The 20,363-nt window shown below is 31.4% G+C and overlaps 2 protein-coding genes and 1 long non-coding RNA gene across 19 annotated transcripts; 1 reads left to right on the top strand and 2 right to left on the bottom strand.

Moving 5' to 3' along the window:
* Positions 1 to 788: 788 nt before the first annotated feature.
* Positions 789 to 5,173, top strand: LOC130499116 (uncharacterized). The gene is made up of 2 exons (XM_056993022.1): positions 789 to 830; positions 4,742 to 5,173. Exons 1-2 carry the CDS (start codon positions 789 to 791, stop codon positions 5,171 to 5,173), a joined length of 474 nt encoding a protein of 157 aa, XP_056849002.1.
* A 7,998-nt stretch (positions 5,174 to 13,171) lies between these two features.
* LOC108831069 (uncharacterized) lies at positions 13,172 to 15,590 on the bottom strand. Of its 17 annotated transcripts, XR_008937652.1 has the most exons (8): positions 15,228 to 15,588; positions 14,810 to 15,036; positions 14,538 to 14,650; positions 14,331 to 14,417; positions 14,116 to 14,262; positions 13,898 to 14,012; positions 13,625 to 13,809; positions 13,172 to 13,551 (listed from the first exon to the last, which is right to left on the bottom strand). It is a non-coding gene; the product is annotated as an uncharacterized LOC108831069 (long non-coding RNA). The 17 variants fall into 17 exon arrangements; XR_001946283.2 differs by adding an exon at positions 15,126 to 15,135 and having other exon boundaries at positions 14,116 to 14,650; positions 15,228 to 15,589; XR_008937654.1 differs by adding an exon at positions 15,126 to 15,135 and having other exon boundaries at positions 14,116 to 14,650; positions 14,962 to 15,036; positions 15,228 to 15,589.
* A 3,718-nt stretch (positions 15,591 to 19,308) lies between these two features.
* On the bottom strand, positions 19,309 to 19,821 carry LOC108831068 (40S ribosomal protein S23-2-like). The gene has a single exon (XM_018604637.2). It carries the CDS (start codon positions 19,775 to 19,777, stop codon positions 19,349 to 19,351), a length of 429 nt encoding a protein of 142 aa, XP_018460139.1. The 5' UTR covers positions 19,778 to 19,821; the 3' UTR covers positions 19,309 to 19,348.
* Between the last annotated feature and the right edge of the window lie 542 nt (positions 19,822 to 20,363).

The following is a 20,363-nucleotide window of genomic DNA, read 5'->3' as shown; positions in this document are numbered from 1 at the left end:
CTATGTTTCTCTTCCTCCATAGCTACCTCAGACAACAGCTATTTCTAACTTCTTAACATTTTCATTGGCAACAGCTTTATTTATCTTCACTCTCACAACTTCCGTCAAAGAAAACTGCAACTCCTCTTACTTGTTCTGCAATGCATCTTTCAACTTTGAATTCTCAGCCCTATTAAACGCTTCTTTAGCCACATTAGCTTCGCTAATTACTGGTTTAAGTATGTCTCTAAGACTCTAACCTTCTGATTCTCGTCCATAGCCTTTTTCTCATATTGTTAGCTGCAACGAGACTCACAAGCAACCTATTGTTCTGTTTAAGAAACGAGCTCTTCTCATTTTTTTCTCTCTTTATAATACTCACAAACAAAAACTCTTTCCCATCCCAAGCTAAAAGAGACTCCTCTGCTTCGATCCTTATCCTCATGCTCATGTTCTTGAGCAGCTCAGATTTTTCCTTCTCCTTCCATTCCTTAGAATTCAACCTTGCAGCCTTGAGCTCTGTTTTAACAACCGCGAGCTCTTTGGCCTGGCTACAGTCAGTAGCCACCCTTTTCAGAGTCAACACCAAATCATCCATAGCTTTCATGCTCGTCATCTCAGTGTCGGTCGCTTCCTTGAGTTGTTCTTAAGGTACTTCATCCCGTTGAGCACGTGAAATATCTTTATTTAATCACTTGTTGCAATCCTTAATGCTCGGTGACATATGATCCCATCAAAGAAACAATGTTGAGCTTGAGTAAGGTAGGAGTCAGTACTCAAACTGAGTTACAAGATTTCATGACTAGCCGATGCTAATGATTTTAGCTTATGTTGCAGAGCTTCTTAACAAGGTATTGGTGTACTAATTAAATGGTACTACAAATTGAAAAACCATGTACTAAACCCAAAATTCCAATTTTCTCAACCGGTTTGCAGCATTTGCAGCCGTCGAAACGCTGATCGGAGACCAAGCGTTGCGATTTTACCCAACGCGGAACAAAAATCGGTCGACCACTAATTGACCTTTTAATACAGGACTAGATTCTGACCCGCCCTTCAAAGGGCGAGTATATTTTTGTTTCAATTTTTTAAAGAAATTTAATTTTATATTTAAATTTTTCTATAATTATTTTTGTAATTAATATTATTTAATTTAATATAATTTTTGGTAACTATTAAATTTGTCAAATTGCATAACTATACACTTATGCAATATGCATTTTAGAAACTATTTTAAACTATATTCTTAAAGTTTACAACATATTATATTTTTTGGTAGTCAACTAACATAATTAGTCAAGAATATATTCGTATCCAAAAAAAATCTGATTAGGAATTGACCCAAATATCAAAGTCTTATATTCAGTGTTTTGAAACACAATCCAAATCCGCGGTTGAAGCAATAAGCCGATGAACCAAAATGAATATGGTTTGGGTTTGGTAAAAAATATATTTAAAAATCCAATAGAACCGCCAAAAAATGACTAAAACTTGGTTACGTGTAAAACACTGGTTAAACCAATTGATAACTTTTACTTTTCTTTTTAGGTTTTAATTTTGTTTTTAAAATCTGTTTTGTATAATTTTTATTAAAAAAGTTAGATTTTCAGTTTTTATCGACAATTTATTAATAATGTTTTACTTGATTTGAAGTTTAATTTTATCATTCACACTACACATATACATATTTATGAATTTTTAAGTTTTGATATTATTTGTTAGATGTCATAAATCTTAACTTACTACAAAATAATTTTAAATAATCTACACTATTTTTGATATTTATCGTCAAATGAAAATAAAAAAATATAGGAACTAAAGTTAAGTGTTTTCTAAATGTATTTAAACATAAAATAAATATATATCCAAACTATTATTTTATGTTTTATAAAAAATAGAAAATACTTAACTCTAGTTTCTATATATTTGTTTTCATAGCTAATATATTTTATATAATAAATTAATCTATTTATACATTTGTGCCATATGCATTTTAGAAACTATTTTTAAACTCTATTCCTAAAATTTACAACATATTATATTTGTTTAGTAGCCAACTAACATAATTAGTCAAGAATATATTCATACCCAAAAAATCAGATTAGGAATTTACCCAAATATCAAAGTCTCATACTCGTGTTTTGAAACACAACCCAAACCCGCAGTTGAAGCGATAAACCCGATGAACGAAGATAAATATGGTTTAGGTTTTGTAAAAAAATATATATTTAAAAACCCAATGGAACCCGCCAAAAAATCACTAAAACTTGGCTACAGGTTGAACACATGTTAAACCAATTGATAACTTTTACTTTTCTTTTTAGATTTTAATTTTGTTTTTAAAATATGTTTTGTATAATTTTTAATAAAGAAGTTAGATTTTTCAGTTTTTTATCGACAATTTATTAATAATGTTTTACTTTGGATTTGAATTTTAACTTTTCATTCACATTACACATATAAATATTTATGAATTTTTAATTCTTGATATTATTTGTTAGATGTCATAAATCTTAACTTACTACAAAATAATTTTTAATAATCTACTCTATTTTTGATTTTTGTCGTCAAATAAAAATAAAAATATAGAAACTAAAGTTAAGTATTTTCTAAATAGTTTTTAAAACATTAAATAAATATATATATATATATATATATATATATATATATATCCAAACTATTATTTATGTTTTATAAAAATAGAAAATACTTAATTCTAATTTCTATATATTTGTCTTCATAGCTAATATATTTTATATAATAAATTAATCTATTTATTATTATGTGGTTCACCTGCGATCGATCCAATGATTTTCAGTGATCCAAAAAATCATTTGGTTCAATATTCGGATCAGGTTTAAAAACATTACTCATATTCTATTAGACATGGTTTATATACTCGAATGATTTTAAAGTGTTTTTTCACTGATAAAAATTAAGTTTAATTTCCAAATTACTAAATATACTAAAAATACTATCTATTAACCAAATGACCCGAATATTTTTATCCATAAATTTTAAAAATAGTTATTCAAAGTTGGTATAACTATTTCTTTATTTTTTTTTTTTGACAACAATAAATTATTCTACTATTTCTTTATTTATAAACATAATTATTGATACTACTAATATTAACGCTATTAATTGTTATTGATAATATATATATACAGAATGGTATTTGGTATGGGAAAACCAAAACATCTAATAGATGAATTGCTTACCGTTAATGACTTTAGTTGAATATTCTTTCTTTCCTTATATATATATATATATATATATATATATATAGTTAATGTAAAGTGCATCTCGAAATTGTAGGAAGTAAAGGGGAGTGGAGGTTACAAAATATTAACTCTCGTTATAGATATATACGGTCAGTTAATCATTTTAAATTAAGGGTTCTAAATAATTGGACATAACCTTGCATCAATTGGTCATGATGCAGAATTAATAGAATAGATTAATCACCTATTTATAACACAAACTTAATTGTTTTAGGCCCATATAATTAGATGGGCCTTGACAATATTGTAGCCATTATGATTTCAGCTGAAGGTATTAACATATCATATTTATACTTGTTGAATCAGTTGTGAAATGTTGATATTGTCCGATGTGGGAGGTTTACGATTTGTCACTTATTAAAAATAAATTCAAAATTAACATTTTCGAGGGTTGAACCTGGGTTATGAGGGTCCCTCATATATTTACAAATATGTGGCGAGACTTTATGTAAACATCTATATAGAGATGCATATAAGAAACTATTGAGGCTAAGTGCGAGTGGTGATGGATTAGATTACAAGTAAGTGTATCCTCAAGTACATGGAAGAGATACAAATAAGGTAAAAATAATTGGAAAGGACTTGGGTTCACCCCCTATGGTGAACCTTTAAATTCACCACTTGATTTATGACCAATCAAAGTGACATGTGGATAATTAAATAAAAAGTATTAAATATATTTAAAAATAGCTAAAAATAAATAATATCAATTCTAAATCGTAAATCTTAACTTCTAAACCCTAAACATTAATTGATAAATCCAAATCCTATACCCTAAACTCAAATCCTAAACCCTAAACTCAAATCCTAAACCCTAAACCCAAATCCTAGATTTTAAAGCCAAACCGTAAACCTTAAATCTAAACCCTAGATCCAAATGCTAGACCCTAAATCCAAACCGTATACCCTAAAACCAAATTCTAAACCCTAAACCCAAACCGTAAACCCCGAAAAAATACTACGTAATTTTGTCTAGTTTAGTGATAGCACCCCGAAGTAGGTATGGTTTGGGTTTAGGGTTTAAGATTTGGGTTTAGAGTATACGGTTTGGATTTAGGGAATGATTTGGGTCTAGGGTATAGAGTTTAGATTTAGGGTTCACGGTTTGGGTTTAGGGTTTAGAATTTGAGTTTAGAGTATACATTTTGGGTTTAGGATCTAGCATTTGGATATAGGATTTGGGTTTAGGGTCTAGGATTTGGGTTTAGGGTTTAGGATTTGAGTTTAGGGTATAGGATTTGGGTTTAGAAATTAAGATTTCAGTTTTGGAATTGACATTATTCTTTTTTTAACTATTTTTCAATATATTTAATATTTTTTTATTTAATTATCCACATGTTAGTTTGATTGGTTATAAATCAAGTGGTGGATTTAAAGGTTCACCCTAGGGGTGAACCCAAGTCCTGTCCAAAATAATTTGATATCTCATCACATTCTGAGAATGCTAACATTGAATTTACATCAAAATTCCATGACAGACTTTCGTTTCTCTCAAACATGTCTATTGTATCTGCAAGACAGATGCGGCTTGGAGCAAGGAGAAGTTACTTGCAGGTTTGGGGTGGATCTTCTCGGGAGCGACTCTAGGGACTCCAATCACAGGATCTGCGGTTGAGGCTTCAGTCAAGTCTCCCCTAATAGCAGAAGCGGTGGCAATCAGAGCAGCTCTGTGCATGGCCATCACCTTGGAAATCGCTTCAATCGAAGTGTTTTCCGACAATCAAACGCTCGTTCGAGCTATCTCCGGCACCACTCAGGCGAAAGAGATCATCGATATTGTGAAAGACATCCGATCGATCACCTCTGAGTTTGCATCTTCTTCGTTTTCGTTTATTCCTCGTTCTCAAAACTTAACAGTCGATTCTCTTGCTAAAGAGGCTTTGCGTTTCTATTATTCTCCTAGTGTGTAATTGACTCTAAAGATTGGGCCTCCAAGCCCATTCTATTTTATTTTATCTAATGAAGTTTCCTTGTGACAAAAAAAAAAAGCTTAGGCAAAGGTCTTGAACGATCTCCATGTGAATATAGTTTACCTATTCTTTCGCCCACCCAAAAGCAAAGTTGTATATCTCATGGAATTTTTCTGAAAAAAAAATAAATGCACATAAACCACATCATAAAGTGGAAATGGCTATTTTTATTTGCTTCTTACGTTCACGTTTAAGCTCAGTACGGATATAAGCCATCTTTTTAGGACTTACATGTTCAGTTTTCTTCGACTGAAAGGAGGATTTGATAAAGTTAAATTATATTTAGGGTTCTTCTTGTATGACAGAGAAAACGGCAAGTTAGGGTGGAGATGACGAAACAGAAGGAGGCTGTAACGGAGGCAAGTCGCCCAGGAGGCACACTTGTGAATATGAAAGGGAATGGTCGATTTTTTGTACTTTCATTAGTCTTATGATTTAGTCTAGTAATTGCAAAAATTTATGAGCTAGTCTAGTATGTTCATGTATAATTGGGTCGACGATCTATTTCTCCACGATAACTATCATTTAACATCAGAACCCCATCAAATTGTAGATATATTTCTCCTCAAATTGATAGTTTGAAACTTAATTACCCATAGACCAATGATTTTAATTGGTTTATTTTTATCCAAATGATTGTAAATCAATTAAACCAAAAAAATAAATTTTAAATATATATATATATATATATATATATATATATATATATATTATTTTCACTTTAAAAAAATAAAATTTTATGTTTAATAATAACAAATTATTTTCAATTTTCTAAATATATAAGAAATTAACTATATATAGAGAAATAAATAATAAAAATCTTATACTACAAATTAATCTATAGAACTTATTTAAAAAATTAAAGTCCTTTATTTAGATGATATGGTTTACTTAATCTGTAAAATATAAAAGAATCAATAAGATGTAATTTTAATTACAGTAAGTCGACTATTTTCACATCATTTAAATAAGAAATTATAAAAATATAAATTAAATAAAAAATTCAGTAATTTTAATAAGTAAATACAAAAAGAAAATTTAATTCATGTTTTGCACTTTTAAACCAAAGATCACAATTTTTATATAAAAACATCTACTTACAATCATAGACAAATATTTAAGATATGTAAAATAAATTACTTTGATATGTAATAAAATTTTATTTTATTTATTATATATATATATATATTTAAATAAATTACAATTATTTGACTCTTTTATATGTTTCAGATTATGTAAAACATATTATCTAAATAAAGGACTTCAATTTTTTAAAGAAGTGTTATAGATTGTAGTATATGATTTTTATTATTTATTTCTCTATATATAGTTAATTTATTATATATTTAGGCTAAACCCTAAACCCCAAAAACCTAAACTATAGCCCTAGGCCCTAGGGCTTAGGGTTTTGGGGTTTAGTGTTTAGAGTTTGAACTCTAGAGTTTAGGGTTTAGGATAACAGTGTTTAGGGTTTATGGTTTATGATTTAGAGTCAAGATGGAGATTTGTTAAATATGCCTTAAATCTGATAGGGTGGCGTCGATCGAGTTGTCATTGATCGACCGATCATTGGCAGGGATCAAACGATCCCTATGACATGGATCGAACGATCCTTGTCAATCCGAGAAAAAAGGGAAAGTTTCATTATACGTTTTTTTATATGTTCTGTTGGGGTTTCACCCTTGTATGTTGCATGAATTGTCCTCCGAAAACTCGCCTCCATTAATGAAGTACTATCTTTTCCATGAGCATGATCAAAATACAGTATGAGGGCGAGGCACTAGCATAAAGCTCTCTGGTTTCTAGACATGATTCAAGAACAACAAAAGAAATAAATGGAGAGAAAGATTTTCTACTTTAAGAGAAATTCTTGTGAGAATAAGTAAGTAAAGAATTTGAAAACTAATTCCAAATACTTATAAGAGAAAATTTTACTATTCATCTTCATACTTTTGACCATCAATTCTGCCTAACTTGTCTAACAGTTGGGGTCAAAATCGTTTACGACGGAATAATTTCTAAAAGTTCCCAAAAAACTCTTCGAAAGAGAAAATAAAAGTAAGAATGCGGAAAAACTAAAATGTCATATTTCTATTGCACAACAATACTTTGGAACGGACAGCTCCCGAGCACCAAAACGAACAAACCAGCATAATCCGAGACACCATCGGAAAAGTTGGACACCCAACGACCAACTGGTACAATGGCGAGTTGGATCGACCAAATCCAACTCGCCATTGGGCGAATTGGAGGTATCAGTCCATCTCGCTCAAAGGAGAGTTGGATCAGCCTTGTCCAGTGCAATGCCATGCATTCTCGTCTCTGGAACTTCAGCTTTTCTATCTCGATCAAACTGTCTCTTGTTTCGTCTCGATTGGAGTTACCGTTGGAACTTTACGACAAATACCACAGCGACGTGTTTTCTCGTGTGAGTTCAAGTTGGTCATATAAAACGGCAACGGTTAGCTTAAACACCAAAACTGCCTCGACTATACGAGTAATTTGAACTAATTTAGAAGAACCGACATTGTATCAAAGGTTTTATTTTGGGAAAATCTTAAAAACGGCTAGAAAGGCCTAAAACGCGACATGAAGCCCACTTACGATTTTTATTCGAAATTGAGCGCAATGTTACTCTGACGGTCTATCTATTGTTTGTAGGAAGAGATAAATGTCAAGTCCGGAAGCTAAATGTCAAGTTTCAGAAAAATGGAATATTTCAGCGAGATAATAAACTCGACCCGGGGCAAAAAAGGAAAGCCGAAACCAACCTAAAGAGGAGTATAAGGAATGCAGAGGCGAGAGACTCAAAAGGATAATTTTTTTATACAAAAAACTTAGCACTTAGAGCAATTAGGCAATTTCTATGTTTCTATTTTCGAGCTACGACTCAACAAAGTTTTCAAGTCTTAGTTTGTTAGAACTAGAGAACTCGCCAACAGCTCTCGCGGCCAGGGTTCTACATGTTGTAACGCTCACTAACATATTTGGGATAACACCTCATTTGCTCTCTTTTGTTTATTAATTTGGATTAATATTTCATTTGTTCTTGTTATCTGATTGCTTGATGTTTGGCTCAGTAGAAATTCGGGACCTTCTGGGAAAGCTAGGAATTCTTAACTTTCCTTTTTTTGTAACATTTTAACTTTCCTTATTTTGAAAAAATCGACGGTTCAAATTTCGGTTCCCATATCATAGTAATCTTGGGCTCAATCTTGTCTGAAATTGCAAGCGGGCTTTCAGTCACGTTTTCGACCTTTTGGGCCGTTTTCGACTATAAACGTGTTGAAGATTTCTTTGAGAAATCACCTTTGATGCGACGTCAGTTTTATAAAAGAATTTTAAATCAATCGTATAGCCATGGAAAATGGTGTTTTAAGTTAACCTTCGCCATTTTATAAGGCCGACTCGAAGTTTTACGAGAAAATAAGTCTTTGCGGTTTCTACTGTAAAGTTTCGATGATAACTCTAATCAAACAAGGGACAGTACGGTTGTGGTTCAAAATACGGAGCTATGAGGATGAGACAAGAATTCATGATATTCCATACGACAGACAGAGCTCACCATATAGCGAGCTGGCCGGAACGGACTGAGCTCACCATATGGCGAGCTGGTTGGGACGGACCGAGATCGTCAAATAGCGAGTTAGTTCGTCTAACCAGGCCGAGTTCTCCATATGACGAGCTGTTCGAACCACGCCGAGTTCGCCATATGGCGAGTTGTTTTTAAACGATACAAATAAAAAATTGATTACTCAATTACCTGTATCAAGGTCTTAAAGCACATTCAGTCAACTGTAAGCAAGCGATTTCTAATTGACATTCTGTAACAGAAGAAGGGTAAAAATTAGATTAGATCAACAAAGTTTTAAATTGTAAGGATTTCCAAAAGCTAAAGAATTCAGAATAAAATAAAAAATCTTACGGAAAGTTTTTGTATCTCTTTATCAAACATAGCATCGTTGAAGAAAGAAACAGACGGGTCTGGTTGGTCTCGCTGTGTTCTTTTCCATATGGATGTGAATGAATTTTAACAACTTTTGCGGGGTAGGAGAGATGCGACAGAACCAGCTGACATATATATATATAGTGATGTGTATGTAGGGATGTCGAAGAGGTTGATTGCTTTTGATAGTTACTTTCATGAAGAAGCCCTCGATGAATCATAATGATAGGCGTTACACTGGAGATCGGGAAGAGCAAATCAGGTTAGGTTTTGGCTGGTCACGATGAGGGAGATGAAGAGAGTTACCATCGTGGGTGGAGAAGAGTTTAATATTTAATTTTCTGGCTGCATAATGAGTTTATCAAAGACTAACCCACAAAATTATTTGGGCTCTGATATAGGTTGCAATAGTTTATCTTTTGGGCTGAAAAATATGCTAGATGACATGTCACAGTGATTGGTTCTGAATATTTTATCTGAGGTGGACATGTCATCTAAATTAGTAGGTTACTAAACTTTGTCTATGTCTAAATCATCTACTATAAATAGGTCAATATTTTATCTTTGTCTATGTCTAAATCATTTACTTAGAAGCGTCGAAATTAGTCCCTTTTATTTATAGTAGATGATTTAGACATAGACAAAGTTTAGTAGTCAAATTAAAGTAAAGAAAATAGTTTTTAAGGATTTAGACGTAGACAAAGTTTAGTCTCAAACTATGTTAAAATCTGGAGTTATTAGTTTCTGGATTTGTAGTTAGTAGAAGTTTATAAAATTCTATAGTTATTGGATTCTTTATTTTGCAAAACTCAACAGAAGTCTTGTGTTATTCAATAAAAATGACAATAGCTAATTTCTCATGATTTATAAGTACTAGATTCGATCTCCGCGCTACGCGCGGATAAGTGTTGAAATTGTTAATTTTTTAGATCATAAGTTTTAGATTTTTTCTGGAATTAGAGTATTACATTTTTCACAATTAGATGAAATCTGATAGTTATTAAGTGCATGTAACTAATAAAAAAGAGTAAAATTGTTGCTTATAGTAATGTAAATAATGTAAAAAAGACTTCAGTTATCCTAAAGAATAAAGTCAGTAATGTGGTTCATAATAAAACAGTCTGAAATGGACAAAAATTAAGTCAGTTAACTTTATTTAAATGGGTACGAACAATTGCTATCAGAGGTTAAAGACAAATACTTGATATAGCCAAATATTTATCAATTTTTACATGTTTATAAATTGTTGCATTTGACCTAACATCTTTTTAAAAGATTGAATAGTCAATTTGGAATTATTATGTTGTTTGTATACTGGCTCGAATAAAAAAACAAAATTATGTTATAAAATAATTGTATGAGAAAAAAGTTTGTAATAACAGTAAAATTTAAATCATGAATTAAAAATATTGTTGAATTTCGATTTAAGACTGAAACCATTTTGAATATGTTTAATAGTGCAATATTGAATTGAGAAAAAAATTTAATAAAAATATAATATTATATTCATGAACATTTTTTTTTATATCACTCTTATTTTATTTTTTATCGTTTGTTACGTTTCTTTTAGAGTATTCAAAAAAAAAATATTCTAGACGTTGTTCACACTATAAATGTATTGTTAGTTATATGAAATTATCTATTTAGTTATGCTGAATTATTATGACATATAAATAATATTTTACTTTTATCTATTTCCTCTAAGTTTAAGTGTTAACCATGACTTATTGTTATTTTGTTGATTTTATTTTTGGCTAAATGACCATCAAACACAAATTATAGAAACTTAATCTGATCTTACATTCCTGTATCTGTAAGCTCGTATCATTGTCATCGTTCTTGAAGACTTAAAATTTGAGAACTGTGGTGGAATTTATGTTAGGTATCTCTTAGTATGATAATTATAAAGCAGTGTTACTATAATACTTCATAGTTGATAAGAGACCATATCTTTTAACATATAATTTAGTGTAAAAGGTTATTGAAAATGTTAAAACTTAATTTTTTTCTCTAAATGTCAAATGTAAAAACTTAATTTATTTTTCTTAATGTTGTCTCCAATAATATAAGCGTGAGAGGCTATGAGACCGCTGATGAGGCTAACCGACATGTGAGGCTAAGAATCTTAGACTAATAGAAAGCTCGAGACTGTATCCTAGGAGTTGGCTTGGCTCATGCACAGACATTGTATCTTTAGCCACAATGCATCATGAACGTCACCATTATCGAATTCCCAAATGGCTCTAGACTGTTCACAAAGATTTGCTACAACACTAACAACAATATATATATATATATATATATATATAATTTTAAAACATCATATCAAACATTCCGAGACCGGTTAATTTTGTTTTAGAAATCAGCTTTCAAGATAAAGTATAGTATATAATGCTATAGAATGAACCTATCTTTGAGCTGCTTCCGTAACAGAACCAGTGGAGGGATGGTTTTACACAACAACATCAAGTTAGAGGGACTCTCATGACTTCTGGGAAAACTTCCATAAACTTCGCATCTTCTTAGTATTGCATTTAGTCAATGTACCTCTGCTCTAGATCTAGTTTGAGATTGCTATTTTAGAGAAATACATTGGAGCATATCCCACATCTATTATAGAGTTCTTCTATTTTAGAAGTGAAAATAGCAAAATACATTTGAGATTGTCTAAGCCGTGAATGACTGAAAAAGAAACAAAAACTCAAAAATATGGTAAAGATTGAAAAGTCTAAAATAGAGAAAACATAATTAAGATATTGTAAAATGATTAAAGCTTTGTGGGGTTAATGGTTTGATAGCTTTCAAATCTCACTCATGGGGCGTTTGCGTCTACCTTCTTTCACCCCAGCTGTAGCCGTATTATAGGCAAAAGCAAAAGCGGATGCTTCGCCATATTTCCCGTTAACAATGAATTAAGTAATATTTTCTCAAAAAGTTAAAATCAGTTGCAAAAAAAAAACAATGAATAAGTAATATTTTTCAAAAAAACATTGAATAAATAATATAAAATATCTTAATTTGTAATAAAAATTTGAAAATATAATTTTACTATCAATTAAAATAACATTAAATTTAACTATTTGTTTTGATATTCTTGTTTTAAAAAAACTTAAGCAAATTCTAATGGCTACATGTGATTGTTTTTAATATTTGTTTTACTTGGCTATGACAGTAAGTTATTGGGTTTCTAGTTGTTTTACAAAAAAAAATTTGGGTTGTTGTTATTTTTTGTGAATATTAATTTTTACACATCATCATAAGTTAAGTGTTGGAGTTGCTAATTGTAAGAAAGCTCTTATTCCATTTACTTTATCAATAGGTTATGGACTGAGGTGGTTCTTTCTTGCTTCTACTTGGACATGGTGGATGTCGTTTTGTTGTCTTTTTAATAATGGTGTGGATATTTTTTTGCGATTCTTTAAACATTGTAGTGACCATGCATGCAGTGTAATTAAACGTAACAAACCAACTTAACCAGTTTTTTGGAAAAAAGAAACGTACACAGACAAACCTCATGAAACAGGGTATTCTTTAAACATTGTAGACTGTAGTGACCATGCATGCAGTGTAATTAAGTGTGATATGCTGTGTGACCCTAAGATACGAAGTAGTGGAGTCTGGGAGTGTATTTTGCTCTCACCGTTTTGTTACGAATTATCGATAATGTAATGAGGAGTTAGTATACTTTTCTATTTATAAGACGTCGCGAAGGAATTGCAATATATTTCTGTCTCTTACCAGTTCTTTTGGTTAACAATATCAGCAAGAGGAAATCAACATAGCTTTCTTGTAGCTTACGTTTGTTTAGGATAGAAGTTCCAAAGTTCCGTTGACACAAGCAGGCCCTAAACCCTTTCTTATTAGTCTAAGGAAATAAACAAAGCTTTCTTGTAATACACTTGAAAAGGGGAAGCAAACATAAAAATAGTTGAAAGAGTCTCTTTTCTAAGTCATTTGAAATACAGAGCCAAATAGCTCAAGTACACATAAAATAGTCGAAGGAGACTCTTTTTTAAGTCATCTGAAATACAGAGCCAAATATGAAATAGCTCAAGTACACATAAAATAGTTGAAGGAGGCTCTTTTTTTTAGCCAAATAGCTGAAGTACACATATTTATTAAGGTTTTTTTTTTTAGAAAATGACAAAAAGCAGCTGTGAAAGTCTGCAACATTTCATTAGGTCAAATTATCTGAAGCATAACCATTGCGAACATGGTTTTTGGTAGGTTAAGTGGCTGTTCCTGGGTTGGCTTCCACCATGACATGAGTAATGGATCCACCGTTGTTGACAGGAGCACCTCTTTAAAGAGCTTCAGAAGTATCTTTATATACAGCTCCTGGAATATCATTGCCGGTGTTGTCATCACCTCCCTGCGGAGGAGTAAGGTTATACATAAGACAACAATGCTTGGAGTGCTTAAACGTAAATAGACGGAGAGACTACCTGCTCTGCAAAATCAGGAAGGGGTAGCGCTGGATGCGATCAAGAATGTGAATATGGTGAATGATTGATGCTTTGATGAGAAATTAAACCTTGAAAGTTTCTGAAGGAATGTTAAGGGCCGTCCCCAGTATATCTCTGTGGCACTATGGGAGGGAAATGTTATGTGCATCCTCCATTCCGGCGCCCTGTTGGACAACCACAAATAACTAAACAGTCCTTCAATTTTATTAAAGCTACACACACAAATAACAGAGGCCAATTGATGGGTGTTACCATGCCTTGAGACACTCATGCAGCAGGAACATTGGTCAGCTTGTTCATCTCAGCATCGAAAGCCACAAACAGAGCAGAGTCGGATGCATCTGATACTGCCATCTCCACCCGGTACCTGTCATTAAAGAGAGAGACGACTGGTTAGGTGTTAGGGTTGAACTGATTTTTCTTGTGAGCATACTTAAATCATGTATAAAACCGATTGCATCATAGATTACCTTACAATGCCTACAACTTTAACATCATGATAGGATCCCCACACGAAGGACGAAAGCCCACGCTGCAGTTTCCAGGAGCACTTGGAACATGAGATATAGCACCACCCATTTGATGTTTCAGTGTTATCAACTTAGAAACTCTGCAGTCTATAATGTCTAATGATAAGATGAATACCAAATGATCATAAGATGTTGGTGCTAAGATCGATACTAACCTGTGGTGGTGAAGTGAGCACAAAAAATTATTTTCACGTCTAGTGATACTAAGAAGAATACTAATTTCTTTTCCTTATTTCCTTAATCTTCTCGAGATGGAAAAATAAAACTTAATATTACTAAACCCCTGGCGCCACGTTCTCTTCTCTGTTAAACAAAACTATATATGAACTGAGATCAAAAAGGGGCAAATAAGATATCCTTACATAAGACTGCTTGATTTCATACAGGGTGCTGAATATAGAGGGTCTTTGATAGATAAATCACATCATCGGCGTCCGACAGTGAATACAGGGCCCCTCATGATACAATGTGGGTTCTGAAATCATACAAATAAGCATTGGAGCAGTTACAAACAGAAGTATCGTTGTCAAGACGTAGAAAAGTCTCAGACAAACAACATAGTGCTGTCGGAAAATATAAAAGAACCAAACATGAAGCCAACTAAACTCGTTGGTCATAAACTAAAAGACCTAACCTTCACAAAAAAATATTACACGATCTGCACACTGCTAAACCCTCAATGCGCAACTTGCAGCCACAAAAAGTCACAGAGACACATACATAACAACATACTTATGAGTTATGTCGGAAAAAATATAAAAGAACCGGACATGAAGACAACTTAACTCGTTCTCATGAACTGAAAGACCAAACCTGCAGCTTTCTTCTCAGTCTTTCTATTAGCTGTTACACAAATATCACCTGAAGCATTTTGTGACAAAAGTTAGCGCCTTTACACTTTCTTTACACTTTCTAACACGAAGCTTAACTAAAAAGTATGGATCAATCACCATTCAAATGCTTTTGATTGTAGCAGAGAACCCGGAAAAATATTTGAGTGTTGACGATTTAGCTATACGGAGAGGATGGAATAACGGAATTGACAAACATACCATGATCGAGCCACCATCGAGTCAGATGCGACATCGGGATGAGAGAAAACATACCTCCACGGATTAAAATCATCAAAACGGATTAAAAATAGGAACAGTTTTTGCAGATGCGAAGAGACATAGATTAGAGATCTTGGTTGAATGTGAGATTCAGTGAAAGTGTTTAAAGAGAAGGAGAAACAGAGAGATGTTGAACGAAACATGGATTTGACGTTAGTTAGAACGGATGGAAGAGGTGGGGAGAAAATGATTTTACAGACAATTGTCTCTGAAACTGATGGAAGAAGAAGATGAACAGGTCTCAAAATTGGAGAGAGCACGCCAGAGAGCAAGCGGCGCTTAGGGTATTCTCAAGAAAGTGATGTGAATTAACACTGGCTAACGGGCTGGGACAAATAACGCAACTTCGAAGCCCATACGTAATTTCGGTTCAAGCCCATCAGACGAAAGACAGCAATGACGTGGAGGATTCCTGGTTTTTGATTGGACGGAATTAAAGTGATGACGTGGATACAGTTTCCTTTGAGGTTATTTACCTTTTAATATAGTACTAGATTTTGACCCGCGCTTCGAAAGCGCGGGTATTATTTTTTACTTTTATGAAATATATTATTTGTTTGTAATTATTGAACATATTTATTTTAGTAAAATTTTCTTTATAATAAATTTGACACACATAGTGTCTCTGGTAAACTATGTGTTTCTCTAACTTTGTTTTATTCCCTCTCCAATCAACATATCGAAGCGCAGATATTATTTTTTACTTTTATGAAATATATTATTTGTTTGTAATTATTGAATGTATTTATCTTAGTAAAAATTTCTTTATAATAAATTTGACATATAGAGTGTCTCTGGTAAACTATGTATTTATCTGGCTTTATTTTATTCCTTCTCCAATCAACATATTTATTTGGCTTGTTGTTAAAATAAATGATTTTAGAACGCAACTGTTTACTTTGATATTTTGTTTAAACAATGTGACATATTTCTGTATTAATTGTGTTCAATTAAATATTTACATTGTAATTTAAATTTGTATACAAATCAACATATTTGTGTAGTTTGTTATTAAAAAATGATTTGAATCCAAATGTAAGTACTCTTATAGTGATTTTTTCAGTTCATATAATTTTTTAAAATATATTTATTTCAACTGAACCAATTAATATTTTGTTAAATTGGCCCGTGAAATATATTTTTATACATCGATATTCAAAAGATCTGGTAACTAACGATACTCAAAAGATCTGGACCGAATCAGGTTATATGGTTATTTTTTTTACAAATATCCGAACCCGTTTTAGATACATTGGTTATTTAGATATTTTTAGGTTCCTATACATCAGAACCGAATTCATCTAGATCTAGAATGATCCAACTCAAAATCCACACATAAGTTTATAATATTCAAGCGGGACTTGGTTACCAAAAAAAAAAGGATACCTCGAAAAGAACAACATGTACCTAAATAGACAGATAATGTTCATGTCTAAATGATTATATAAATTAATAAAAAACTGTTTTATGTGTTTTGCTAAATTAAGTGAAATAGAAAGAGTTTTTTTATCAAGTAAAATAATTATATGGAGTGGAAAATTAAGTGACAATAAATGTAGGACATTTTAAGTATTTTGATTTAAGTTATTATTTTATTCACAAAACATATTTTTGAACTATGTTTTTGGGTACGTAATTTTCCACCGATTGTAACTAAAATAAAAATATTTTAGTAAAATAAAATAAACCAAATGTTTAATCATATGTAAAACCTAATTATTTAGCATTTTTGATTTTATAATTGGCATAAAGTTAATATTGATTAACTAATAAATAAAAATATGCACTATTATTATTATGGTAATATAATTAATGATGTAATTTATTATTAAGGTAATATAATTAATTAAATTGTTAAACTAAGTGAAATATGGAAACACAATTAATAGATGCTACTATTCAAGTTTCCAAACACTCCATTTTTTATAGCTATAACCAAACACACCAAATTTTTTTATTAATCTTATCCAAGTATCCAAACACACCGAATTTGTACTTCACCTTTAATAAGATAGATTGATGTTGTTATTAGTTCATCGATTTTGCATATATTTTCCTTCACAAAGTCTATTAATCAAAGTATTGCACATTGATCATGTATTCTCAATGTTTTTTACATTTTAATTTTTTTTATCTTCATAGAACTTCAAAACCACTCGTATGTACAAACATTAGTAGTTAACATATCATCACTCATTCGCCACTGTAAAGATCCGGGAAAGTGCCTATTTCAACATGAATTTTGCCCATCATACATGTTCCTTCCCGAATTTTGTAGTAGTGCATATTCGATACCGAACTACATAAAATTTAAGTTTTGTGCTTTTTCCTTCCCAAAATTTATAATAGTGCATATTTCATACTTAACTAAACAAAAATTCAAAAATACTACATGAACTCTCAAATTGTGTTTATATATATTGACCGTCGAAAGAGTTATTCAACCATTAATTTATCAAACGACACTGTTTTTGATAAATTCTGTATAATTTAAAATACTACATAAACTCTCAAAATCGTTTATTTACATATTGACCGTCAAATATATTAGTCATTCATTAATTTTTCAAAATGATGTCATTTTGGATAAATTCTGTGAAAACAAAAATTAATTGTTTTGTAAGGTTCGTACTCTCGTACTGGTAAACAAGCAGGAGCATATTAACTGCTAAACCAAAATAACTTTCTTGTATAAATTTGTAATCATTAACTGATATTTAAGTTTTAGTTTAATCAAATAAATGTTGTCAAATTTTTGTTACTTCAGTTTTATCAAATAAATATATAATTACATATGTTTTAAATTTGAAAATTATTATTTTATAAATTTAAACTTTTTAGTATTAATTTAAATAATTACTTTATAGTATTAAAATATATTGTAAAAATTCAGAGATTTTGGTTGTGTTCCCTTTAGATCAGAGGAAAGCAACACTGGTTTTGATAAAATCTGTAAAACTTAAAACTTAAAATTTAAAATATTACATGAACTCTAAAAATCATGTTATATGTATTGATGGTCAAAGATACTAGTTATCCGTTAATTTATCAAATTATGTCATTTTGGATAAATTCTGTATGAAATATGCACTACTATAAAGTTCGGGAAGATATGTGGTATTTTTAAATTTCTAAATTTTACAAAATTTATCAAAAACAATATTGTGTGATAAATTAATTATTTAATAACACATTTAGTGGTCAATATATATAAGAATAATTTTGAGTGTTCATGTAGGTTTCTTGAATTTTTATTTAGTTTGGTATTGAATATGCACTACTGTAAAGTTCGGGAAGAAAAATGCACAGCAAGTTAAGTTCATATAGTATTTTTGAGTTTTTATGTAGTTCGCTATGAAATACGCACTACTACAAAATTTGAGAAGGAAAATGCATGATGGGTAAAGTTTATGTAGTCTTTCTCGTAAAGACTCTACCATGTCGTCGCCCCCACCGTAACATTTAACTACAAGTTTGTTATTAATAATAAAATAGACACAAAAACTATGAAGGCTTAAACTAGTTACAGATGAAATGATAGAGATAAGTGAAACATGGATACAAAGGTCCTCCAAGAGAGAGATGAACTATTGCAGACGATAGAAGTAACATAAAATTAAACAACAAAATACAAACTGAAAAAATGGAGAGGAAAACAACCGATATAACACACAACTAGATTCTTACCCGCGCACCCGCGCGGATGTATTCTTTATTTAACTATTCAATATTTTTTCATAGATTATTGATTGTATATACTTTTATCACTTGCCAATATTTATGATTTCATTTAATATGCATGATTTTTTTAATTGTCAAATTATTTTAAACATTTATATATTGTTTGAGGAAAGTACAAAATGTTTTAGTAGACATGTTTAGTTGTTGAGTGAAGAAGAATTTGTAGTCACGCTACAGGAATAGGATAATAAATATATATACTTAGAATGGTATTTTTTTTTCCTTTTTTTAAAAAAAAACAAAATCTTTTAACAGAAGAATGCCTTCAGATATCAAAATCCATTAACAAAACAAGCGTGAGAAGCAGTAGTAGAGAGACTCTAAGACCTAGGCTTCTCCTTCTTCTCCTTGAAAAGAGCCAAGAGTGAGACACCAGAGACTTTCACCACCTTGAACCTGACTCCGGAAATATCTCCGACCGCATGACCTTTACGCCCGAACCCAGCAATCAACACTTCGTCATTTTCTTCACTGTAGTTCAAGCAACCATCATTAGGAACGAACGCAGCAATCTTTTTACCGTTCTTTATCAACTGAACTCTAGCACATTTACGAATGACAGAGTTAGGCTGCTTAGCCTCGATACCAATCTTCTCAAGGACGATTCCCTTAGCGTGAGAAGATCCAGCAAAAGGATTCTTCCACTCATTGCCTTGGTGACTCTTCTTGTACTGCTTGTCCGCCCACCTCTGGTTAATCCTAAGCCTCTTCAGCTTGTGCCCAGCTCCCATACCACGTGTCTTACCCATGTTGACGACGGCGAGATAGACGGAACAGAGATGCTGCTGCAGCTTCGAAAGGCTCGACGTTTGAGTTTAACTGTTAAATGTTGTTAACACATTTTGAAAGAGGAATAAACATATTTTATAGTTATTAGTAACCATTACTTTTAGCTTAAATTGAAACAGCTTAATTAGCTTATTTGGTAAGTTGCAATATAATTTTTTGTAATTTTAAAAAGGTTTACGATGAGGGATTGTGGCATACTAAAAAATATATTCATATGTGAAATCCTCCTATACATTAAAAGAGAAGTATATTTGCCACATGTCGCTCATACAGAGCTTCTCAGCAAAATTCTAGCAATTCTATTGGTTGATTTTTTGTAATTTTCTTTTTGATTTATTTTTCTAATCGAGCTACTAATCAGAAAGTTACATTAATTGATAATCTCATTAATCATAACTTGCACAAGAATATTAATAAATGTCGACAATTTACATTAATTGCTATTCTAATTAATCATAACTTGCGCAAGAATTTTAATAAATGTCGACCATTTACATTAATTCCTAATCTCATAAATCAAAACTTGCGCAAGAATATTAATAAATG

Source organism: Raphanus sativus, chromosome 8 (genome assembly GCF_000801105.2).
Source record: "Raphanus sativus cultivar WK10039 chromosome 8, ASM80110v3, whole genome shotgun sequence".
NCBI classification, from domain to species: Eukaryota; Viridiplantae; Streptophyta; class Magnoliopsida; order Brassicales; family Brassicaceae; genus Raphanus; species Raphanus sativus.
This window is presented reverse-complemented; position numbering and strand designations above follow the sequence as displayed.